Here is a 27317-nt window from a genome sequence, read left to right on the forward strand (position 1 = left end):
GAGCTCAGCCAAGAATGCAAATGCTTTTCGGATACTGCAGGAACTGTGGGATAGCTTGAGTCCTCCAGTCCATGAGCGTCCATTTGATTCTTTGGCTTTCCGTTACGCTTGTCACGCAGCAGTGCGCTGAGTCCCTGCTATGGCGTCTGTCTGGAGATTTTTTAAAAATGATTTTGAATTTCGTCTTCTGTAACGGAGCGCTGATAGAACAGATTTGCCTGCCCTTACAGCAATCACATCCGCATGGTCCATGCTGGAGCTCTTTCTTTATTTTGATTTTTAACTGCATCGCCACACGTGCTGATCGGAGCTCCATGCTGGGCAAACAGGAAATATTCAAAAGTTCGCGGGGCTTTTCCTGTCTACCTGGCCACTGCATCCGAGTTCAGATTGCTGTCCAGAGCGGTCAGTGGTGCACTGTGGGATACCACCCGGAGGCCAATACCGTCGATCTGCGGCCACACTAACCCTAATCCGATATGGTAATTCCGATACTAGCACTACTCCTCTCGTTAGGGAGGAGTACAGAAACCGGTTTAAAGAGCCCTTTATATCGATATAAAGGGCCTCTCAGTGTGGACGGGTGTGGCGTTAAATCGGTTTTACGCTCCTAAAACCGGTTTAAACGCCTAGTGTAGACCAGGCCTAAGTCTCTCCACAGCTTCAGGTCTCCCTCTCAATGAATTAAGCAGTTAAATGTATAGGTTGCACGGTTCGTCTGTTCACTCAGGCTTTTGCCAGAGGAGGCTGGATATGTGATCTGTAAAACAATGCATCCTAGATTTTTGTTTTAATCTCTGTATGTGCACCTAGAGTCAGACATCCATTTTATAAGTCTGAAAAATAAATACTGCTTTCACGGGTTTTGTCTTTCTACCTTTCCTTCTCCTAGACAGCTTATTTGTAACAAATATCGCTTGCAAAGGACGCCAGTCCTTACATTTTCACTCTCCAATGTGTTTGATGCTCTAATGCCATTTCTGTCCAGATACAACAGCCATGTTAAAACAAAAGCAGTCTGATTGCTAATAGCAGTGTGTTAATCTAGGAAAGAAAGTGGATATGCAGGATTTCTGGTGCCAGTCTACACAAATGCTTTAGAAAGAAAGGCAAACCCACAGGTTCAAAGTCAGGCAGCCAGAGTAAGTAGAAGCCTCAAGGAAAAATTCACCAATGTCATTGACCCCATGTATATTCTCTTGACTTTCATTAATGGATCAATAGATCAGATAAGAAGAACTCAAAATAGAAAGCTGAAAATAAATAAAATATAATTGCTGCATTCGGGCTCCTTTGTTAGACAGCAAAAGAATATTTCAGAGTATAAAAATAGAAAAGACTGATCAAAGTGCTCTGCCAAGTCTTCAGACATCTGAGGAACAATGGGCCTTTCTAGCTCACATACTAAAGTTCTCACAGTAGATTTTCTTGGGGACCTCAATTAGAAGTAGGTTGCTGTTTTTATATCAGGATAATGGCCTGCACCACAGAATGATTAGGATTAGATGTAGTCACCTAAGAGTTCGCAAATGTAACAACCAACTTCAGAAACCTGGCAATACCGTGCAAATATTGTCAAATGAGAAATTACATATTCTCACAGAAGAAACTGCAGCAAAAATAGTGCAACTTATTATATTAAGGTACCAAGCCACTGTCTAGACAAATTATTTTCTCTATTGTATTCTCAGACTTTTTTCCTTCAATAGTTACTCAAGTGGGACTTTCGTGATGATTCTAAGGAACCACTGTAACAATATGAGGGATGAGAACTTGGACTCCATATCTCTTCCTACACCATATATTGTGTGTGCGTGCACGTGTGCGCACACACACACACACACAAACACGCACACTTTGTATACATGTGTAGGAGTGTGTATACAATACCTAGCTCTTTTATAGCTTCTTTTTAAATTAGTAGATCTCAAAAGCACTTCACACTCATTGAGGTATTTAACGGATATCATGTGTGTCGATACAATTTGCATGCATCCTGCAGAGGAAGAACAGTTAAAGGCAATGACTGACATGGTGACATAGGAGAGAGAAGTATTTAAAATGCAGGATCATTTAGTTGAGTATGAACTTAAGATGCACGAGAACCCTTTTTTTGGTTACATAAAGCAGGGCTGAAATGATATAAACACTGATATACATGCTGAAAACACAAAAAAACCTACAAGTAAATAATGATGGAAAGATGTGCACTCATTATTGTCTTTATGAGAAGTGGTAAAACTCGTCCCACATAAAGGTCAAGCAGCCAGCTGCACCATGGAGAACTCTGGCACCCATGGGTGGGAGGAACCCTCTGCCTTTCAAGCTTTGGAGACAGCTGCTACTGCAAATTAAGCTGCTGTAATGGCTCTCTCAGCCACTATGTTTCCCCCTGTAAAATGTGGCACTGACCAGTACTTCTGCATAGTAATGGATCCCTCAGGGTCCATCCTGTCTTCCCACACAATGTACCTGCTGCACTAGATCAAGGGGAAGGGTGATCTCAAGGCAGGATTTTCCCCCCAAAATGCATATTTAATACAGTGTAGAAAATATGTTGGATGTTATACAGAAATTCAAAATAAGTGCCTTTTTGTGTAACATACATATATGAAAACAGAGGTAGGCCTTGAAACCCACACTCAGCAATTCATAAGCAAACACTGTGATATCTCCCATTTTAGCAGCAATGTAATAAAGGGAGTTCTAGGGCTTTATAACCTCTACTGAAGACAAAATACCATTTCTAATGCACTGAGGCACTGCGTATTAAAACAAGAGTTGTCAAAGTTAATAGTACATTATGGGTTACGTTATTCGTGTTTGAACTGGGTTTGATTACTGAATTTTGAAAGATAGGGAGTATTTTGCAACAGACCTCACAGTTACTAGTTAGAACTAGCACTAGTCTTTTTTTTTTTAAGTAGCAATTCTTAAAACAGCAGAGGATCTTGTGAGTTCCAAGGTTTGTATGTGCAGAATGGCATTAATGCAAAGCCTAGAGCACTGCTAAATTCTAAGGGTGGGGGATTTCAAGAGTACTTATCATTGTCCTACTCTGCTTCCATTAAAGTGAATGGGAGTTTGATTGATTTCAAATGGGACAGAATTAGGCCAATGTTTAAACCACCATCTGAAAAATCTAACAGCATGGTTCTGCAGACGAGTTCCTGGGGTCTCATCATATCACATAAGGGTTGAGTAGACCAGTAGGTCACTTCACAGTTGGGATATCTGACAAATGGTGGAGGAATGGGACATTCATAGATAAGAAAGTCCCCAGATGTAGATGAGGAGAGTACCTTAATGTGACTACAACAATGCAAATTTCAAATCCAGGCCGATTTACTCTTCATGGTATCACTATTTAAAAATGCAAATCGCGGTGGAGTTGCATTCTGTTCTTGACACTGGTCAGGTGGCTGTTTCAGATGAAGGGGTAGGAACTGCTAGAGGTGATGGATGTGTCAACGCATGACTTGCTGTTACTATCCTTTAGTTGTTGCTGCTCATTATCAAGCAGGCCCACCGACAGACATTCTGGGCCCCAGGGCCAGGGAAAGTTTTCAAGTGTTCCTCTCACTTAGTTCAGCTATTTGAATTCTCAGTGCAGAATGGAAGCGAAGGGTACAACTTTCACCTAAGTAATTTTTCATATTTCTTGCACCCAGTTCAAACAGCTTTCATTTAAAAAAAGTGCAGACCTAATACATGCATAGTCCTGAATCTGGAGGGGGGTGTGTGTGTGTGTGTGTGTGCGTGTGAGAGAGAGCTAGTTTGAAGAAATTTGGCTTTGAAATAGCAGAGATGAATGTTCAGTAAGAACACTCTGAACATGCTTTGACTTCAGGAAAATAAAATGACTGCAATGTGGTGCTCAGTGTCTTCACACCTGCATTGCAGCATGGAGAGAGCAGAGCTCCTTTTCACAGGAGGACTGAAAAACTTTGACTTGGGGGAGAGGGAGGGAGAAAACCACTCTCTTTCCTGTAACCCTCAGCAGGCCCCCTTCTCAGCAGTATGTACAAATGCAGTGCTAATAGTATAAAACACTATAATATTGCAGCAGTAGAATTATGGGAGTCATAAGCTAAATCTCAAGCTTCAGTGAAGATATAGGCCAGACCATTTGACATTTCACCTACTGGGCAAAGTACGTCTCTAGTCATGATACCACTTGTTGAAATCTAGAACTAGGATATTGTTGTGATCCCTTCGGGCTTTGACTATGGAACAAGCTACCTAGAATACTATAGTCCTGCAAGGTGTGCTAGACCAGCTACTTTCTTTGGCTGTAATTGCAACATACTCTTCTTCAGTCCAGCTCTTTACTACCTTTAACTGATCTATTTGGGAGAAGGAGGGGTAGGAGTTTGAGGGGTAGTATGATAGATTGGGGCCCTGTGCTACAAACTGTACAACACATAGTAAGAGTTGGCCTGGCCTGGAAGAGCATACCAGCTAAACTCAGACAGAAAAGGTGCGTTATTCCCATTGTACAGATGCATGGTGAGATTAAGTAATCTGGCTAGGGCCACGTTGGGAATCTGTGCCAGAAAGAGGAAATGAATTCAGATCTCCTGAATCTCAGTCCAGCGCCTCAACCACAAGCTAATCCTTCCTCTCAAGTACACGATAAGCATTAATGAGGCCTCATGACACCCCTGTGAGGGAGGCAGTTAAGGACACTGCTGAGAAGTGGTACTGTGTGTGCCTTACTGTATAAAGAGGAGGAAAAAAAGCCTGACTCCGCTCACTCAGCCTTCCCCCTCTGCCTCTGAATATGCACCTGGCCCAACCGTTAGCTGCCTTAGTCCTTCCACTGTGATCTTGGACATGACTCCATCCAACCTTCTCACTTCCCAGATGCCTCAGAGTTCCTTCTGCTTTTCATCCCTCCCTCCTGCCAACATCCAATCTCTATTGTTTCCATACTAACCTCAGCAGTCCCATTTTCCCCTTAAGAACTTGCATCGCAACCTGGCTTGCAAATAATTCAGGCATGAAAGAGTTAAAAAACACTATGCTGTAAAAGCAAAACAGCTCGATACTGTGAGGTACCTTGTATTTAGACACACTTCCTTAAGTTTTCAAAACAACGTAAAGGGAATTAGCCATGCTCCTCCCACCACATTTCATGAATCACTCAACTTAAATCCCCATGCATTGCTTTGTAACTGTCTCCTCAAGTTAATTATGTCTTGCACAATCCATTATGTTTCTTGATTTTGTTACTTCAGTAATGGAAAAGAGGAGTCTTTAGGTTCAGACAAATTCCACACGCCAAGACAAACAAAATAAACTTATTAATGTGCAAATTAAAATGATTTATGCTGAAATTGCCTGTATGTTGTTTTCCACCAGAACTGCAGGAAAAAAAGCAATTGATCTGCATCACTCAGAAATTGAACAGAACAGAGTGCATCCTAGAAATAAACTTAGAAGCAAAGCAGTTAAAGCCAAAACCATAGTTCCCTAGCTACCTGTTGAACACTAGCCACACAGAAAAGAAACAAAATTGAGCACCAAAGCAGGGAAATGATACTTCACTTGGGCAAAGGTTTCTTTCTGTGAGGCTCTGGCTAATTCTTTTTCTGTATATTTGTATAATGACAAATTTTGTCTTCTCACCCAACTTTTCAAAGCCTGTTCCTTTTTCCTTTCTAAACTTTCAGGTGGGGGCCTGTAGGTAGATTTTCCAGGAGAGATTGTTGTGTGGAAAGTTTTGCAGGCATGTGGGGTCTGTTGGAATGGATTTTACTTACAGAAGTTCTAAAGATTCTTGTGAGATTGGCGAAGTTTTGCCATAAGCAAGATCAGGAACAGTAGAAATGTTTTATAGTCAGCCCCACCAACAGCCTAATTTTTTCTACACTCCTGTGAAGACAACTGGGAGATATGTTGAAAATTCATAGGAAGGCTCTGAGAAAGTATATAAAAAGCTTACTCTTACGGTGTATACTTTTTAATTGTAAAACCAACCATACGTGTCCATCTTGCTGCAGTCATCTATATTTGCTGGTCATTGATGTAGAATATTTTTCAGACTTGACTGTCTCTTGGCCAAATTCTTTCACTGACGTATATCAGTGTAACCAAGAACAGAACCTGACCTACAGTTCTTACAAGAGCTGTCCTTGTGTGGAGTCTGAGGTGCCTCTGGAAGTGTGAGCAAACGTCTTCTATTTCGAGTGAAAAAAGAACTACAACTGGAGAGCCTCCACAGAAATGCCAATTCCCAGCCTTCACAAAAGGAACCTGTTACACTTTTCTGGGATCTTGTGACCTTACCCAATCCCAAAAGTACTTGATCTATGGTTGTGGCCATCTCTAGCGATGCTAAACTTGTTCCACAGCCATCACGTTCTGAGACACTTTGCAAATAAGTGATTCAAGTCAAGGATTGAAGATGAAGTGCCCTGCTGTCTAGATTTTTATCTTGGTACTACCACTCCCATGCCACCAGGTTCCCCTCACCCCTCCTATCTTGACTTACCCACATCACCCTCAACCTTCCTAAAGAAAGCTTGGATTATGGGAGACTTGCAGTATCTTTGCCCTCGATACACTGTTGTCCTCATTACACTGTTCTAGGCAGTACAGGCACATTGACTTCTTAGGCACACGCCCAAAGGCTCAGTGTATGCCTTCCACTGCCTAATATATAGTGGTAGCAGCATGAGCTTTTAAATTTTAAAATGACTTGTTTTCTAGTCTATGCTGCCATTTAAAAAACATTAGAGATGAAACTTAATACTTCTATTCATTATATTGCGTTTGCATGGGACTTCCAACCTCTGATTTCATGTCAATAATAACCCAGCTCAGCATGGCTTGCCCTGCCTTAACTCTAGGCTAATGCCAAAAACAGTAGCTTCAATAATAATAGTGGAATACATTTCCCGACCCATCAGAGAGAATTTTTGCTTTTAGTTCTGGAATTTAATTGGTTCATGGAAATGCTCTGCTGCTTGGAAATGGCACAGAATTTTAAACTACAGCAATCCACTAAGATTTCATCTCCCTTTGACCCACTGTATGCTGTGAACAGTCTGGGGCACAGACTGTTTAAAACCCACTCCCAGAATGCTACTGTGAAATAGAAAAGATCAGTGGGGCCATATTGATGGTATTAAATTGGCCATATATACTAATTCATGAGACAACAAAGGGATTAAATGATATAAAACCTCAAGGGAATCATTTTTACTAGGGTCTGTCCCCTCCAACAGAGAGAGGACCCAGATCTTTATTTCCCCAAAGTTCAGGGGATGTTTGGTTATGACATTTTGATCACATAATGGTCTGGCCTCATAGCTAACTTGTATAGGGCAGATTTTGTTTTCAAAAGTAGATTGAGTGCAGGTTCCTGAGTCTCAAGGCTCACCTTATAAGGAGAAATCACTTCTGAAATAGAAAATGAAATAAAAACAACCTTAGCACTATTATAAATATTTCATGACCAAGACCAGTTTAAAAAAATTATGCTTTTAAGAAAACGTCTCGTCACGCAGTGCTAGAGGCAGAACAAAAAATCATATACGGTAATTGAATAGTTTCCATGATAGACAGTCACAGCTGAATCTAATTTTTATGTAGAGTTTTTATTTTGTTTTATGAGACTTACTTTGCATATCTCTAGCTGCACCATCCTCATGGCAAAAAGGCTAAAGAAAGTTTGTTTTCCATTCTTTAAAAATGCTGATAACCCGGCAGCAAAGGACATACTAACGTTCTAAACAGACTTGTTTCAGAAGCAATATTTTATATAGTAACCTCATAGTCAGAGGTGCAGAGAGCACGGGGCCTTCAGGTTTCCATCAGTGTAATTGGGAAAGGGTGCTGAAGCACTACCTGATCCGTAACAAATAAAGAATTAATTTCTGCTTAGCTTCTCCCTCTTACACAGATGCTCAGGTGGCTTGAAGAGTGGCGGTTCATAATCCTGTTTTTGGGAAGAGCACACAGCACACCCAAGACCATGGGCTGAGCTGAAGACTAAAGTTGGAGTCTATGTTTGTCTTCTGCTATGTTAACTTATTTTATTTTCTGATCACAAGTACTATCCATTTGGGGAGATGGGGGACTTCACTGACAGCAGCTCTGTCTTTTCTTTTAGTCTCTCTACCTGCTTACAAGCAATAACTGCTTGAGAGGATAACTTTTTTCTTCCCTTTGATTAATAAAAATATTTCAAACAACATCTGTGCTTCAGTGGTTAATAACATATTAATAGTTCCCTGACCTAACTCTTTCTGGTATTACAAAGTGGCTCAATTACTTGGAATTGTCCAAGCAGTGCATGAAAGCACTTTGTTACCAGGATGTCCGGCAGGAGGAGAAACTTTGCAAACATAGTACTACCCATCCTGCTTTCTCCACTGTGTCCACCCAAGGATGTCAAAACAATATACCCATCACTGCCTGTGGGTGCCTCTAGATGGTGTTTTGATGGCACATTGTAGGGCTGGCAGAACTGAAAAATGCCAGACATCAGGGTGGAATTGATCCTTGCAGAGAACTTAAAAAAAATTAAGTGTATGTTTCAAAGATGAAACATGATAATTTCATGGGCCTGAAAAATATGTAATAAGGAAGTCTCTAATCTGCCTGTTTGCTCAGAGTCGAGTGGTTGTGAATGGAGGAGGAGAAACCTCTACATTTAAAATAAATGTTTAATTATGTGTTAGTGGTGAGGAAACAAATGATGCCGGAGGGTGGGAGTCACTTGTCTCATACTGTGACTTGCGTATCCATGCTGTACCTCTTCTGAGTAACATCCTTCTGGTCCCACATATGATCCACTGACAACACGGTGCAGTAAAACCACTGTTCCTCTCGTGTGCGAGTACAATGAAGTACTCTTTAGTTACTCTAGGGACAAATTCTGATCTCAGACTAGTGGATTTTACATGATATGCTGCAATAGTCGCCCATGTAGCTGAGATTGAAATTAGGCCTTTGTGTGAGTGGAGTGAGAATTCCCTCGCCTTAACAGGTCTAGCTAAGTGTGTGCTCTGTTTCCCCCCAGATTGTTATGTACATAGGCCAAGTCACTAAAGATATCCTGAAGTGGCCTCGTCCTCATTCACCTCCTGTGGTGAAGCTGGAAATGAGAGCAGAATATGGAATGCCATCCACCCATGCCATGGCAGCTACATCCATTTCCTTCACATTTTGTATTGCAACAATAAACCAAAACAAGGTAAGGAGGAACAAGCATGTGTCTGATCCCATTGAAGGGCAGCGAGCGTGAAAAGGTCCAATGCCTTTACCCACCAAGACTTCCATCATCACTCACTCCTACCTTCCACTGTTGTAATGGGTTAATACTAGATATGACAAGAACTGTTGTAGAAAATTTCCCAACTTATTTGGGATGGCACTAGCTCAGTGTCATTGTTGGGTTTTGTTACCATGTTAAGCTTCAGGGAAATGTTGTGTGTTTTCACTAAGTACTGACCACTTAAACTGCATCGCTCAGAAGGAACTCTTCACAACAGTCATAGTATGAAGTATGTCTTGTACTGTACAGTTACATTGAAATAGTTACATTGGAGCAGTTGCAATGTACACATTTAATGTTTTAAGAGTGCTCAGCATTGCATATGAGGAATTGCAAAGTCCCATGGACACCAGAAGGGCTCTCTACTGCCATTGACAATGATAATGTCGGATGCAGAAGAAATATTTTTGTGAAATTCCTCTAAAAATTTAACCTCTTTAATGATCCTGTTGCACTTTTCAAATTAATAGTTGTTAAAATATTTTATAACGTATTACTGGAAAATATTACTAGTTCACTGCACACTCACTATTACTGGGGGCTACTCAGAGAATCCTCATCAGAAAGACTCATTGGGGAAGTCAGGTCTGACGAGTCAGACTGTGTAGATTTTCCTCTTCTTGTTACCATGTACCTTTAAAATATTGACAAGAACTAGAGAAACTCACTCGAATAGTGCATAGTGAGGGTGTACAATCAATGTGAGCATGAGGCACAACATGTCTTTCTTCTTGCTCTATTGAGGACATAATCTTAGTATAGTGACCCAATTGGCAAAGCTGCAGAACATGGATTTCAAAGGGGCGTGCGAGCACAGCACCTTAGAAAAGCAGGCCATGTGCTACTGTTCTATAAAAATGAAGAAACTGTCACAAACTTAGGACCAGTTAGAACTCCACATTTGCCACTGTGCTCTATAACATGGCTTCCAGGAGTTCATAATGACAGCATGCCTAGAGCTCTGGTCTTACTCCTGCTAAACCAGGGGCGGGCAAGAATTTTCGCATGGGGGCCACTCCATGAATTTTGGTAAGTTGTCATGGGCCGCACATTTCCACTATATTAATGGAGGGGATGCAGGGTCTGGGAGGGAGTTTGGGTGCAGGAGGGGGCTCTGGGCTGAGGCAGAGGATTGGGGTGCAGGGTCTTGGAGGGACTTTGGGTACAGGAAGGGGTTCTGACCTGGGGCAGGGGATTGGGGTACAGGAGGGGGTGCGAGGTGCAGGCTCTGGCCAGGAGGCGCTTACCAGAGGTGGCTCCTGGCTGGTGGCGCAGCAGGGCTCAGGCAGGCTGCTTGCATGCCGTGGCCCCACACCACTCTAGGAAGTGGCTGCTGCTGGCACATCTCTGCGTGCCCTTTGGGGGAAGGAGGACAGCAGGTCTCCGTGTGCTGCCCAAGCCCGCAAGCACCACCCCCGCAGCTCCCATTGGCCGGTTTCCAGGCAATGGGAGCTGTGAGGACAGTGCTGGGGGTGGGGGCAGAGCTGCCTCCCCACCTGCCAGGGGCACACAGAGACATGCCAGCAGCAGCCAGCCACTTCCGGGAGCAGCGTGGGGCCATGGCAGGCAGGCAGGCAGCCTGAGCAGCCCGCTGCGCCGCAGGACTTTTAGTGTCCCAGACTCGGAGATTGCGAGGGGGCAGAGGCCAGACAGAAATGTTAGTCATGGCGGGCCGGACAGAAATGTTAGATGGGCCAGATCTGGCCCACGGGCTGTATTTTGCCCACCCCTGTGCTAAACTCTACTACTTGAACTAAAGGAAAACTTCTTTATCTGTTAGCAGTACCAGGCCAAGGCACCCAGTTAGGCAGGTCTGACCCTGCCCAGCAGAGGACAGCAGTACACATCCATACTAGCTTAGTCATTACAGTTATTTATTTTCACCCATATATGAATTTGTGCACTAATATTGCAACCTATATCTTCCGAATAGCTCTATTGTACTTACTGTAAAATACAAACCACCATAAAACAATTTTTTAAATTGTTTCCATTAGAAAATATCTACTGGTACATTCCTTTGATGTCATCTAGAGCTGCAATTGATCATCAGCCCCTGAGCTGCGTGAGGAGGAAGGAATAAACTGGGAATACTCTATTTAGGAGATAACTGAGGCTCAGGAGGGTGAGGGAAAACAGCATTAAGGGGAATCAGACCAGTGTGTGCAGTCACAGATCAAGCTTTCCACAGGAGGGTCTTGGATACAACAGAGACTGTGGGGCCACATAAGTAAATTGTCAAACGTATAGCTCTGCGAAAGCATTTCTGACCTGACCTACAATCACCCCATACCATCCACCTAGTCATGGCACTCTCCTGAGTCAATTGTGCCAATCGAGTGATGATTTTTGTTATACAGATAAATGTCCTGTTGTAGCTAAGATGAGGCCATCAGACTCAGGATATGTCTACACTATGAAATTAGGTCGAATTTATAGAAGTTGGTTTTTTAGAAATCGTTTTTATACAGTTGATTGTGCGTGTCCCCACACACAATGCTCTAAGTGCATTAAGTCAGTGGACTGCGTCCACAGTACCGAGGCTAGCATCGACTTCTGGAGCGTTGAACTGTGGGTAGCTGTGAGTAGCTATCCCACGGTTCCCGCAGTCTCCGCTGCCGATTGGAATTCTGGGTTGAGATCCCAATGCCTGATGGGGCAAAAACAGTGTCGCGGGTGGTTCTGGGTACATGTCGTCAGGCCCCCCTCTCCCTCCCTTCTTCCCTCCCTCCATGAAAGCAATGGCAGACAATGTTTTTTTGCCTTTTTTCCTGGGTTACCTGAGCAGACACCATACCACGGCAAGCATGGAGCCCGCTCAGCTCACTGTCACCGTACATCTCCTGGGTGCTGGCAGACGTGGGACTGCATTGCTACACAGCAGCAGCTCATTGCCTTTTGGCAGCAGATGGTGCATTACGATTGGTAGTCATCATCATCGTACTCCTGGATGCTCTTTTAGCTGACCTTGGTGAGGTTGGTCAGGGGCGCCCGGGCAGACATGGGAGTGACTCAGCCAGGTCATTCCCATTTTCTGCTGAGCACCCAGGAGATGACAATGGCTAGTAGTCATACTGCACCGTCTTCTGGCGAGCAGCCAGGAGATGACGATGGCTAGCAGTCAAACTGCACCATCTGCTGCCAGCCTAAGATGTAAAAGATAGATGGAGTGGATCAAAACAAGAAATTGACCCAATTTGTTTTGTGAAATTAACAGCCTGCTAAACCCAGGGTTTTGAGTTCAATCCTTGAGGGGGCCATTCTGTGTGACAGTTGTTTGTGTTTCTCCTTGATGCAAAGCCACCCCTTTTGTTGATTTTAATTCCCTGTAAGCCATGTCATCAGTCGCCCCTCCCTCTGTCAGAGCAACGGCAGACAATTGTTTCGCGCCTTTTTTCAGCGCAAAACCAGAAGCTACAAAAGCAAAACCAGGCGAGGAGGCAACAGCAGCGTGGTGACAATAGGGACATGGTCATAGACTTCTCACAAAGTACAGGCCGGGCAATGTGCACATCATGCTGATAAGCTCTGCATGAGCTCTGCATGGTCACCTGTGCTGATCAGCTCGTCACGCTGGCCAAACAGGAAATGAAATTCAAAAGTTCGCAGGCCTTTTCCTGTCTACCTGGCCAGTGCATCTGAGCTGAGAGTGCTGTCCAGAGCGGTCACAATGGAGCACTCTGGGATAGCTCCCGGAGGCCAATACCGTCAAATTGCATCCACACTACCCCAAATTCGACCCGGCAAGGCCGATTTCAGCGCTAATCCCCTCGGAGGTGGAGTAAAGAAAATGATTTAAAGAGCCCTTTAAGTCGGAAAAAAGGGCTTCGTCGTATAGACGGGTCCAAGCTTAAATCGAGGTAACGCTGCTAAATTCGACCTAAAATCATAGTGTAGACCTGGCCTCATTTTCATGGATGACCTAAGCCAGGATTTGAAAGAAGGGGTGAAAGGCTAATACATTAACCTAGTTCTCTACCAAGGATTTCTCTCCTCTCTATAATCTGAAAATACTTTACCAAATAATTTAAAATAGTTGATTCCATGTTGGTAAGGCAATTCTCAGAAAGAATAAAATGAATAAACCTTATATAAAGTTTGATATTATGGTTAGACTGCTATAACAACAGGATTACAGTTTTAGGCTAGCCATTCATTCCCCCACTCCCGAAAACTATTGATCACAGTTTGTGTCAGACAGTAGGGGTATCACATTTCACTCTCAGGCAATCACTTGAACAACTGCTCTGTACTATTTTTTTTAAGAAAAAAAGCTTTTTATCTCTAATGCATAATCACTTAGTGCAAGAACTACTAGATTTTGTAGATGATCTTCTATTGTACATAAAGAAAGGAAAAAAAACCCTACAGATGCCATATTGTCATTCATGCCATCATTAGACCTAGCTTCCAGTGGGGAAAATGGAACCTTAAGACCTTCACAGGCTACAAGTAATAACATAGCTTTCAGCATGATACAGTGCTGCCAACATTCAGCCTGAGAGTATCTGAATGCATAACTCTGATACACATTAGCTCTCTGGAACATTAGAACTCGCGTTCCGATTCTAGATTACCATGTGGGTGATGGCCATTGGATAATTTATTTTAGGTACTGACAGACAATATATGTACTTAATTTGAATGCTGGTAACATTTCTCTTTCTTTCTACAGTACTCACTTGTGTTAGGACTAATGGCAGCATTTGTATTTTCTACCCTGGTGTGTCTCAGCAGACTTTACACTGGAATGCACACTGTACTGGTAAGGGTAAAGATATACTGTCCTTCTGTCTGTGTTCTTTTACTGGCACCCATCCCCTTACTATCTAAGCACTCTGATGAGCAGGGGGAAAAAATCATATTTCTGGCTTCCTTCCCTACCAACCAGAGGGAATGTTGGGATTTTTTTCTGTAAAAATATAGTTTAAAAGGTATTTTTTACATACTCTAGGTGTGTGAAATAGTATTGCAGTGACAGTGCATACATGGTACTCTTACAGGAACAGTAGGACAAAAAGGTGGATTGGCATTTCACTCTGAATGTGGAAAGGCAAGTGGTTATTTTAACTGCTAGTGACTTCCATACTGTTGGTCCCGCTCCCATGAAGCTCTATCTCCTATGGTCATAAGCTACTTTCTGTTGATTAACAGTTTGACCGAGTAGACGGTGGCTGTAGATTAGCCCAATAGCTAATACTTCTGGAGGAGTGCCAGCGCTCGTCACCGTGGTTATCCCATGCACAAAGCATTGGGAACTTCAACTTAAAAACTTTCCCAAATGCATTTCTCATCAAACACAATCATTAAAAATCCAGGAAATTGTTAGTTAAGCAATATTTCCACCCAACCCAACCTCACTGTGCATACCTTCCCCCCAAAAACACACTCTCCAGCGCCACAAGAAACTCCCTTTGAATTCCAATACCTAACCAACCGTAATACACACATCCAGTTTCTCATAATCACACACAAATGCACAACCTGAATTCTGACCACATGCTTTTTCATGTACAAATGACTCATTATACATTTTCCTCTAGATATCTGAATGTAGCTGAAGTTGGGGTTAAGTTTGTGTATTTCAGTGCATTTGAGAATCTGGATGTGTGCACTTTGGCTGATAAATATGTAACTGAAAGGGAGTTTGTTGTGCAGCTGAGGAGCCTGGTGGAGTGTTGGGTACTATGGTGTTCAGGTAAAAAGGCAGGTGAGGTTGGTGTGAATGTGAATCTTGATTTAATTGTTGATGTCCTGGACATTCAGTGATTGCATTGATAGGAAATGTCCTTAAGCAAGTTAACAGTATTGTGTGTGTGGTAGTTTCCTGTTGCATTTCAGAACTATTAGGTAGGGATTGATTAGTCAGGAGGTATATGTAATGTGCACAAGTGCCAAATCAGTGAGGCATGCTGGACACCTATTTCTATTTCTCCAGTGCAGGCAGAACTTAAGTTAAAACTGTTTGTGTACGTGGAGCTAAGTTAGGTTATGACATAAGGGGAATAGCACTTTTCTGTTAAGTACACATGTCAATGTAAACCTTAATTAAGGAGTCATTAGTGGCCTCCATAATAACAGGAAGCTTTATGGTAATTGGCATGTAATTAGCAGAGATGTGCAGCACTTTCCTAAATATGAAATTCAGTGTAAGAAAATATTTTCAACTTGCATAATGCATCATTAATAGTATATGATGAAATATTGTATTAGTTGTAATGAAGTATATTCTAAATTATGAATAAAGTAATTGTATTAGTTGTAATGAAGACATAAATTTGATGCATTGTAAAAAAAAGAAATTGCTAATAAAATGGTGGTTGTCCATGAGATATGGCCTGACCTTTCCTTCCAACCTTACTGGATCAAAACAATGTCTTAAAAAAGAGAGGATGTCTCCAGTCTAGATTTAACTAGTGACCCTAAGTCAATCAGTAAAAATTCTTAGCATATTTCCGTTGGTGTTCCATGATAATGAAAGAGACTTTTCTAAATTCAGACAGAGTTTGGGGTAAAGAAGAAAAAGCCCTTTGTGCCTATCTCAGATTGCCTCTAAACCCCCAACTCCTTAGTTTAACAGCAAAAAACATATTTCAGTAGAGAATCTTAAAAAATGGCATCATAGTGAGGGGAGCTGAGGAAATAATTCATATAGAATAATTATTTCACAAATAAAACCTCTTTCTGTTCACAAATTGTCCACTTGCAATTTAAGATTCTTATGGAATAATGAGTAAAATATTGAAAACAATTTGCCAAATGTCTATGAATAACTGTCTGAAAACTGCTCCTCAATCAGTTCAGTGCAATTATTCAGTATTCTAAATCCAAGTTTGGACACAGGTCACATCATATGCTCATCAGGAAGCAGAAACAATAATTCTTAGAATCATGTTTCTGGTACAAAATGATCACATTTGAGCTCAGTTTACTCCCCTCAAAGATTTTGTCCACCTAATTTTTTCACTAGACTATTGATGGAAAACTAACACTGAAGGTGCATGAACACGTCTGTAGTGAAATCAATAGTTTCTTCAAGCAAATAGTCACACAAAACATGCTGATTCACTGAGGTTTACTGAATTTCTCAAATTTAGCAAGTGAATGAACACATGTAATTTACAAAAATTGGCAAGAATATTGCAACACAGCATTTACTTGGTTTCTTTGAGTTTTAATAATAGCACACAATGTAATAAACATATTGTAGTATAGGCTGTAAAAGTAAGGAAATCTAAGGTCTGATGTAGACTTGCAGTTTTATTGGTAGAAGTATTTTGGTTAGGAGCACTGTGGTTTTGTGTGTGTTTATTTGATTGAAATAGTTATATCTGTAAAAGGACTAATGTGGATGCCATTATGGTGACTTATGCCATTATAGTTATTCCCCATATAAAATAGGTATAGCTATACCGGTGTGAAAGCACCTTTTTACTAGTAAATGAATTTACACTTTAGGGGGTTGTACTGCTTTAACTAGTATGGTTAACTAGAATAGTTGGGCTTCTCTACACTAACAAGCTAATATGCATGGGTGCTGGAATTACGGGTGCTGGAGGTACTGCTGCACAAGGGCGGCTCCAGGCACCTGCGTACCAAGCGCATGCGTGGGGCAGCAAGCTGTGGGGGGCAGCCTGCCGGCCGCTGTGAGGGCGGCAGTCAGGCTGCCTTCGGTGGCATGCCTGTGGGAGGTCCGCCGGTCCCGCGGCTTCGGCGGCAATTCGGCGGCGGGTACACCGAAGGCGCGGGACCGGCGGCCCTCCCACAGGCGCGCCGCCAAACCCGCGTTACCAGCGGCCCTCCCACAGGCGCGCCGCCAAACCCGCGTTACCAGCGGCCCTCCCACAGGCATGCTGCTGAAAGCCGCCTGACTGCCGTGCTTGGGGTGGCAAAATACATAGAGTCACCACTGCTGCCGCACCCCCTGGCTTGAAGTGGTTTCCATCATATACAAGGTTTAAGTTTGGTTCAATGGCCCTTAGCACCCTCACTATACAAATTGTTCCAGAGCCCCTACTATTATGAGAACCTTCTACAACATCTGCTAATAATGAACCTTGGTTGAAAAGTGGGGAGATGCCACTATTTGGGGGGATTACAAATTATAAGGTCTGAAGAGCTAGCAAAGTGGGAATTAGTGACATTCTGTATGTAAATCAGAGAAACTGTCACTCAAAGGCACAACCAAACTCTTGATTAACTTTTGAGGCAGAGATTCTATAATTAGGAGGAGGTTTTTAAAAGCATAAAGGGCAATTAGGTGCTCCAATCAAGAGTCAGTGGGAGTCTGGGGCCAACCTCCAGTGGTATCTATGAAAATCTCCCCCAGATTCTTTGCCTGAAAACTCTGAGCCAACTCCTGATATCCTTGATCACTTACTTAAATTGCAGAAATGAGGCAAACAGGACTTGGTGCACAGTCTAAAGATCAGTAGAATGTGTGCGGGGAAGGGGACAAAATTAATGTGCATCTACTAGGATTTGAAAACTATGCATGCCGACTTTCATTGGTGGGACAATATAACATGGAGGCATAAGAATCACATCACTGACCACATCACAACTGCAGACACTAAAAATACACAGTGGGAAGACTTTTATCCTTTTAACCCCCAGCATTGGGAATTTCCTAATGCATCAAACTAACCCATTTTGCGTTAGTGATCACAGCAGAGCTCAGTTTCCCCTTGACTGTAACGCACACGTTCCTGTCTCCAAGAAGCTACATGAGACAGTAGAGGCAGACAGTCGCTTGAGAGCCACATTTAATCTTGCGACAGGTTATCAGTACTGCAGTTCACAATGTATACAGCCATGATTTAAAAAGCAATAATATCTTATACTACCCTAAACATTGGCCAGTATATAAGGAGAAGTATAAAGGTAATTTGTTATTTAATTCTGAAAAATTGTCCTCTGAAAACAAAGTAAATAATTTGTGTAAGAAATATAGATCTAGGATTGCTGCATTTATTGCTGATTATACAATTACAAAGACATAGAAAAGAAGCAGATTATGTTCTGTAATATGCATCCCACAATGTGCACCTGTCTTCTCTGTTACATCTTGGTTTTTTCCCCCCCAATAACACCATTAGTCCTGAAGGGATTTTAAATGGCTTACAAACTGACATACAAACTGTATATCAGGGTCATTTCACCCACCGTGGAAAGGCAGTCCAGTATTTGTATGCAGCAAATATTATTCAACCGTTTAGGATAGGCAGTATGATAGAATATCATATCCAAACAAAACAATCAGAGGAATTAAAGTAAGCGAAAGAATCCCAAAATGAAATAGGATTAGCTTCCTTGAGACATGGGTCTTCCCCACAAGATAGACCTAAGAAAAAAGAGCCCCGTGTAAGCTCAAAAGCTCATCTCTCTCCCCCCCAATAGAAGTTGTCCCAATAAAAAATTATCAAAATAGTAATAAACATCTTTTTAATATACAATGTTGAGCTTTTAGAGAATGTATTTGAATGATTAGCTCCACTTGTTTATTGCTCATATTTAGAAGAAATTTCTGTTGACTCTAGGTAACATTTCAAAAGCACCTACATGACTTAGGAGCATAAGGTCCATTTTCAAAAATGACTTAAGCACTTAGGAGCCCAAGACTCACTGAAAGGTTCCTAAGTTACTTAAGTGCTTAAAATTTTTTTACTCAGTATTATTAGCCTTTGGGATCAAAATTTAAAACTTTCTCTGTTTACATAGAAAAATCATGTACAAGTTAAGATCTTTGTTATCATTTTAGAGGAGATTCAGTTTTGTCTGTCATGCAGTAATTGTGCGTGCGCGTGTGCACACGTGCATGTATGTAAATCTCAGGTTAGTCATAAAAACTTAAACCCACCAAAAATGTATACTGGAAGAAAATACATCTGGTATGTGCACTATTGTGCAGCATGCCAAATTATTTCAGTCCAAATTAAAAAAAAATCCAAATTTCCCATAAGAAACAAAACCTAAATCTCTTTTATTCCATTATAAAATGACTGACAGAATAAAAATGTGCACAAAGGAAAACTTTAACTAATCAACCCAGTAAATAGAGGTTCTCTGTTCAGGAGTTATTATTCAAATGTAAGCAGTCTTTAGTGATCATATAGTGTAGGTAGCAAAATAGGTATTAACTGGAAAGAGAAGCTATTCATATGCAAAATGGATGAATCTTACCATATACTTATTTCTACTAAGGCTGAGTCCTTCCTTTTTACATTGTATTATTTAAGAATTAATGACTCTCTGACTTCACATAGCAGCAATGAAATCCACACTAAGATTTACAAAGGTATTCCTTGAAGTCACCACTGAGTATCTGAGGGAGAAACGTACCTTGGGAAGTATAAGAAGCTTTTTGGATTTAAAAGTGTGCTAATAAGCTTTAATATTTGCAGTTTAAGTAGCTAATTAGCGAATTAAAGGCAGTCTGGGTTAATGAAGAGCCATAAACAGGTGCATAACTTTGTCCTTGTACCTCATTTATCTTTAAATTTAAGATTTCTTTTCCGTGATGTTTCACCCAGCTTGATGCTGATCAAATGTGGCATTGGTGAAGGGAAATTTCTAAATAAGAGTGCTCTGAACAGAATGACCAGCAGCTGAATGCAGAAACTGAATTCAGTATTTCCTCAGTTTTTTTAAAGCAACCAGTTAAACCCTTCTCCATCAGCACCTTCCTCTCAGCCCCTGAAATCTAGTATCTGGGCTGGCTTTCTATGCAGTGTTAACTGTTGACAAATGAGACAAAAATAAATTGCATTTACTCATAAAAGAAAAACTACAAATAAAATGAATGTAGGAGGAAAAGGTGAAGGAGAATTAAGATTTCTATAGCCATCCTTTAAAGCCACATCAGAGCCTCTCTTTTTGGTGGGGGATGGAGGGAAGGGAAGTTTATTCACTGCAAATGTTTTAGTTTTTTTATGGTGTGAATGCTGCCAAAGTCAATACCACATTAGGTCCTTTCCCCCTCCCATGCATCTATTGTTCAGATTAGGCTTGCACCACTATGTAGGTTGCAGCTGGTGCACATATAGTTATCTGAGTTGGAACGCCCTGTCTGAAATAACCCCATGTTCCAAATGAGTAAATAATATTCTCTTGGTTAACAGTTTATGAATTTGGTTAATTAGCCAATGCAACATCAGCCAATATTGCTGAGTTTATCAACCACCTTTTAATAGCAGTCCAAAGCACCAGCTTTAGAGCAGAGACTTGCACCCCTAATGTGACGTAATGGCTCAGAAAGACGTGTGTTTATTACCTTGCAGAAAGTCACTGCATGTTTGTCAGACAAGTACTGTGACTAATCATTCCCTGTGCAGACACTACTGAGACTCTCTGAGCATGGGCAAGCGAGACTAACTCAGACCTTTATAGATCATACCTACCTTGGTTTTGTTATTGTTGTTTAATAAAAGGATCTGTTAGTAAGGGGTCCTCTGGTGATTTTCTCTCCACTTACTTGTGTTCACATACATTCAGTTTTGGAGCTTTGACAGCAATAAGTGATCATGATCGTGAACTTCATGTAATTCACCTGAGGTCAGGGAGTGAGATGCATGCCACTGAAATGAACTGGAATTTGGGTTTGCCTTTGATACTTGATTCTCTTTTTGGCTATTCATTAAACCACAACTATTTAAAAACAACAATATTGAATTTACTGAATGCCTTTGGTGACTTTATGGTTGCTTCGGTATTGCCAAGCCCAAGTATTAAAAAAAATAAAATAAATCATGAGTCATGCCCCCAAAATCATGATTGGCTTAAAAGTTTTTTTTGGGTTTTTTTTTGTTTTTTTTAAAGCAAATGTTGGATTCTTTTTATTTGCTTTCTGGTTTTTCCAAGCTTTTTTTCCCTAAACACTTTTTTTTTTAAACGAAAGCTGAGATTCTAAGATAATTCCAAGACTCCAGGACCTGGAGCTTTTAGAAAAGCATCAAATGTTGCAAGACTGATGACTAAAATTGCAAGAGTAGACAATGCTGCAATTTCAGTATCAAATTCTATATTTTGAGCAACAGAAATTAGGGCCACATTGTGCTAGGTACTTTACAAACATGAGAGACAGTCCCTGCCCCAAACAGCTTACATCCTACATACACAAGACAAAGGATGGGAGGGGAAAGAAAGGCATGAAGAGGTGAAGTGATCTTGAGGAAAATCACACAGCAAGTCAGAACTTGGGTATGTAACCCAGGCCTCTTGATTCCCAGGCCAGGACCCTCTTTGCTAGATCGAGTAGAGCCTTAGCATACTAAGTGTTAATAATCCCTTTATTGATAACAGTTTACACTTACGGAACTGTGGATCCTTGGTAGTAAAACAGCAGTACCAAGTTGCATCTTGGTAAGCAACATCAATATTATGTGTTTACATCTTTCTCTTGTAATTGTAATGCTAACCTTAAGGGAAACTTGTACTGATCATATGCAAAACTGATTCTTTGAATTACTTTTTTTTTTTAATTTCAAATTTGCTTGAACCTAGCACGTGAAAATTCTCAGCATCTAAAATTCACCCTTGTTTGAATTACATGCTTGTCACAAAATATTTCTGGGGGAAAAAAAAAATCCAGCCTTGATGACTCTAAATGGAGTTTGCTCAAAAACAGTTCACCTATGGGTTATGACCAAGCACAGAAATTTTCAATTATAAAGAACTTTTCAGAAAGTTATGATCTTGTGAACCCAGGGAATTTTTAGTATTTACTTGACTAGAGCTTTTGCAATATTACACTGAGTCTGCTATTTATGCAGGTTCTTCAGCTAGATAATGATAATAGAACTGTGTTTATGAGGAGACCAGTTTCTATATTGCTTTTGACCTCCCTACCTGCAGCGGGCTGAAAAACTTCAGTGAGAGCATTTGTCACAGGGTAGCATGTGTCTCCTTTCCCAGTATCACTGTTGACAACAGCTTAATAAAAGTCCTCAAAGCAGCTTATTTATTTCAGTTAATAAATTAGGTTTTAACCTCCATGGTCTTGCCTCAGGCAATTAACTAACAATCCAGACTTCAATTACTGCTATAACAAGAGTTCTTATGCCTTGTTATTGCCTAAAGGAGCCTGTGCCCAGCCAAACTAGAGAAATGCATCATTTAAATATTTTACATTGTCTCATATCTCTGCAGTTGTTTCCTCCCTCAAATTTAATAATATAAAGTTTCTTTTGTTAAAGGAACCATATAACCTTTCTCCTGCTTGTGCAAACGAAGAAATCATAATCCTGTTGCCATGGAATGAAATTAGCTTTGGGATTATGGGTGGGGAAAGGTTTGCATTAATAGAAATCTGCTGTTTAAACTTGTTTTAATAGAGACCCTGAAACTAAGTCATGCAAATAGTTTCTCCCATTTAATTAATTATCAGAAGTTAACTGGCCCTCAAAAAACAAGTTTACAAGGGGTAAAATCTTGCTTATCCTACTCAGGGGAAAAAATCCTCTCAGAAATCCAGAGGAATACTCACATGTGTGAGGCAAGGATCAGGGCCAATGCATACTTTGTTTTGTCTCTCATAAATCTATGTATCTAATCTGTGTTTATACATCCACCCATCAGCATAGGATCTAGACTCTGGCTACAAAACAACAATGAATTAAGCCTGAAGAGGGACACTGTTTTAGCCAATACATTCCTTTGCTCAGGGAAAGGTTTCTTTGACTTACTTCAGTATTGCAGGAAAACATATCTAAAGAAATGGGGTTTGAAATGTGCACTGAATGTGGCCAGCCTGGTTCATCCAGATCACCTGTAGCAGTGTTCTAGAATGTAGGGCCTGCAAAGCTCTGTCCACTGAGTACATTGGCCCTTTACAGCGCTTCTCCTACCTCCCTTGTTTAAAAAGTAGTGCACAAATCAATGGGCTTTTGCAGGGTTATGGCAATGTCTGAAGTGTGCTAAGAAAGTCCAGAATAACAATGTTAAATGTTGCAGTGTTGTTTCATCATGGAGTAACTGAAAAATAGTAATTAACGGAAAGTAAACTCAGAAAATAATTGCTGACTGTCAGAAGTTAAGTCGGTGGCCTGTTACGCAGTGGAGACCAGAAATGTCTAGTAAAAACATATAAGATGGCTGGTTAAGACAGCAAGCTCAGTACTTAGGGTCTGAATTTGGAAGTCAGCAGTTTTGACTTCAGCGAGTACTGAAATGCTAGTTTATCATTGGGCAATAAGTGAAAAACACTAGCCAACTGACACTGCAGAGGGAATTGGGTAGTAGAATCTTTATGTGGCCAGGATAAAAGCTCTGTTTTGCTATATAAAGTCTTATGAAGCACTGAGGGAATTGCAGCCAGTTAGATCACACTTTTAGCTGAACATTCTGACACCTCTCTTTTTGGCAAGTAATTCATTATTAGTGCACTGTAGTGGGGGGAGGAGGAGGAGGAAGGACAGGCTACATGTTCATTTGAAAAAATAAGATACCTGATGCTATTAATGTTCCTATTGTTTCTCACTACATTAATGTTTTACTTCATAGTTAACTGTATTTTGGTGGAAAAAACCATAATGTGTTCAATCTTAGAGTATACATTTAAAAATAAAAAAAGATAATTTAAATGTAAAGACTGCATCTTCCTAATTCACTCCCCACTTTTGAAAAATTGGATTGATAGTCTGATAACCTGTTTATACTTCCATGTTTTAACAAGTTATTTTTTTAATTCCCATGTTTACAGGATGTGATTGGTGGAACTCTGATTTCAGCTGCGTTAATTGTACTCACATATCCTGCATGGGATATCATAGACCACTTGATGTTAACCAGTCCATTCTGCCCTATACTTTCCATAGTCGTGCCCCTTCTCCTATGTTACAACTATCCCAAACTAGAGGATTACAGCCCTACTCGAGCAGACACAACAACTGTCCTTGGAGCAGGAGCTGGAGCAACCGTAGGATTCTGGTTAAATAACCTATGTGCAGCACCAAACTATCCCAACCAAAGTCTTCATCTCAGCCTTCCTCCAATCAGTGAAATGATGATGGTGGTGCTGGCAAAGTTTTTAGTGGGGATTTTTATTCTTTTGGTCACACGTTATTTCATCAAAGGCATGGCCCTCCGTGTGTTGTGTTCTAGGTACCAGGTTTCTCTCAACGATCTAGAAGCCAGACGACGACTGGAAATAGAAGTGCCCTACAAATTTATAACATATTCTTCTGTTGGCTTCAGTGCTACAGCGCTTGTGCCATTAGTACATGAGTTATTAGGATTAATATGAGTGTGATGCCTTGTTAGAAATAGTTTATTGCAAAACCATGTTGGAGATGCAAAGAATTTACTCAAAGGAAAAGACTTGACCAAAAAATGTGTTGTGCCTTTCTGCACTGGCCTAAAATATCTACTATTGACTATCCCAGGGAATCATTGAATGTAAATAATTTAAGATTAGAAATTACTGGCTAGTCTGTACCAACAGCTACAGATCTGTGATCCAGGTGGTTAGTATGATGAGTACAAAAACAAGAACTCCTGTGTGTTTTGTTTACTTTCCAAAAAGTTAGCATGTGCTACAGTGTCAGTGTTGTGTCACTATCGGTTCAGCCTCAGTACTTCACTCCTCCGTTTTGGAAGCATCACAAAGGTGATGCTCACACGGTTGGAGATATGGTAGGTTTCCCTCACTGCATCCTGCAATCTCCGATGGCCTCCCACACTTCAAGTAAGGGATTCTGTTTTATGCATGCCATGGAGTGTGTAGCAGATGCAAGAGAGCAATTCTGCTGCCGGGACAGAACCAGCTCCACAGTGGTCAGGAAGTGGGGTTAGTGTAAATAAGTGTGCATGTGTGAGCAGCAGGGTTGAGGAGGCCTCATGTGGGGAAGAAGCTCCCAACCTAGTATTAAAGCTCCACTCTCCAGCCTATCACAGCTCAATATTGTGTTCTCCTGGGTAACTGGGCAGCCAAAGGAAGAAGTTGCTGAGGGGGGCAAATCCACAGGGACGGCAGCAGGAAATGAGAAGTGATCAGAAAGAGGTAAGCCTGGCTAAGTGGGTGGCTACCCAAAACCAAAATGAGAATGGCTTGAAATGACATAGGGCCTGATGCTGCCATGAAGCTGCGCTTTAAAACTGGCCTGCGTTCAGTGGACGTGTCCTGCTGACTAAGATGTCAGGCTCTCTGAATAGATGCCCTTGGGAACTAACATGCACAGAAACCATAAACCGAGATAAGGTTACATGTATGTGTTTCCCTTGTGACTGCTCTTAATTGTTAAACGTTGAAATTTTATGACACTTTTTGTACTTGTTACTTGATGTAATCTGTCTTCTCAGTACACAGACAGTTGGCCTTGTTAAGACTTGTTTTACCTATCGGAATTCTTCAGAAAACTAACTTTTTTCTTTTGTGTTTCATACCAAAAATCTGACTGAAGTATTACTAAAAATTCTGCTTGGCTATGCTTCAGCTAGGGAAGTGAGCACACAATGGGGAGCCACGTGCTCCTAAATCAATATCCCAGCTGCCATGGATTCCCTCTTGGGAAAGCCACTTATCCACCTTGCCTCAGCTCCCCCATTCCTAAAAGTGCAACAATAATTTCTGCCTACCTCACAGGGATGTTGTGAGGACTAATTAGTGTTTGAAGTGTATTATGGAAAGTGCTGAGTATTAATAGTCAAGTGACCATAAAACACACTGATACAATGGCCATAATTTTCTGGTGCTAAGCTCCACTATGATTTGTCTTCTATGCATCAGTACACAAGAATAGTCATGTTCTTAACCATTAATAGTTAAGGGTGGCTGCTGCTGCTGTGACTTCCAGGACACTAAAAAGTATTAGCAATTGCACCAATAAGCTGCTAGAAGTTCAGCTGTGATTGTAGTTCAACAACAACAAAAAAAAGAATGGGTAATGCTGCTAGACCTTGACTCCTCCTACACTTCCCCATCACATTATGAATGTGCCAATCTATATATTATACTGCTGCATTTACAGCTGAAAGCAGGGCCTGTGAGCCTTTTTCTTAGATAATTTATAAGAAGTAGAGCCATCACTCTTTCCTACTGGCCACTGCTTTTTTTTAAATTTGTGTAGGTTTGAGCTTCTAGGCCATTACAAAGGCTACCATCTTCCCCTGTAAAATGAATGTTTAATTTGTGAGCAGCGTTAAATGTGGAAGAAGAATGTAAATGGGGTGAATTGCCAGTGTTGGCTAGTTTTAGATTCATGTATTCAGACAGTATGGCTTTGCCCTGCTCGCCATTGAGCAGATTTGGAAGAGATGCTTGCTTTTAGAAAAAGTTAGGAACCACTCCAGGAGAATACGAGATACAAGCTGACATTTCAAATATAGCGTTAAGTACACACATACAGCCGACCCAAAATTTAATAGCCGTTTAGTAAATATGAACACTTCAGTACCAAAATGTATAGAAGACCGTAGCTAAATCAAGCTGCACTTCACCACTACACCAGAAGAAATACCTTAAAACACCTTCCAATAAAGGTGTTTTATAATATAGGGCTGCATGAAGGCAAAGATCTGAAGCCCTGTAGAGGTGTTATTTCATGTCATAGCAAAAGGGACTAAAGCAGAAAAAAGGTACAATAAGTGGAAGCTTCCTTAACTCATAACACTAAGTCAACTAGACTCAAAAAGTGGCTTAAGTTTAGCTGGGTCTTTCATACAGTTTTAGTTAAAATATTGCTTTTCTGAACTGTGGCTATTCTGTGCTATCAAACTTTTATAATATAGATCTAAGCTTGGATTTATAAAGTATGTGCACATTTCTATTTTTTGTAGCATTCCATTGCATGTGATTTATGCAACCCCTACCAACTGTTCTCTTCCAGAAGTCTTACTTCAAACTTTAAAATAAATTTATTTCCAAAAGCTGGTGGGTTTTATTTACTTTGTAGCTTGTCACATCTTTATTAATCTTTGAAATTGGTTGACATAGAAGGGGAATGGCTTGAAGTTTGAAACATCCATTACCTGCACAATCCATTGCCACCTCCATCTGCAGTAAACCTGTAAACTCCCATGGTAGACCTGTTATGGT

At 41.0% G+C, this 27317-nt stretch overlaps 1 protein-coding gene across 6 annotated transcripts in view; it reads left to right on the forward strand.

Annotated features, from left to right (window-relative positions):
- SGPP2 (sphingosine-1-phosphate phosphatase 2) overlaps positions 1-27086 on the forward strand; it is a 77956-nt gene extending 50870 nt beyond the window's left edge. For all 6 annotated transcript variants that reach the window (XM_045030475.1, XM_045030476.1, XM_045030478.1 and 3 more), the window contains exons 3-5: positions 9032-9205; positions 13962-14051; positions 23985-27086. In XM_045030475.1, coding sequence (XP_044886410.1) covers positions 9032-9205; positions 13962-14051; positions 23985-24527 — 807 coding nt within the window. In that variant the 3' untranslated portion in view covers positions 24528-27086. The remainder of the gene's footprint in view (positions 1-9031; positions 9206-13961; positions 14052-23984) is intronic.
- Positions 27087-27317: the final 231 nt, after the last annotated feature.

This window comes from Mauremys mutica, chromosome 9, assembly GCF_020497125.1.
Source record: "Mauremys mutica isolate MM-2020 ecotype Southern chromosome 9, ASM2049712v1, whole genome shotgun sequence".
NCBI classification, from domain to species: domain Eukaryota; kingdom Metazoa; phylum Chordata; order Testudines; family Geoemydidae; genus Mauremys; species Mauremys mutica.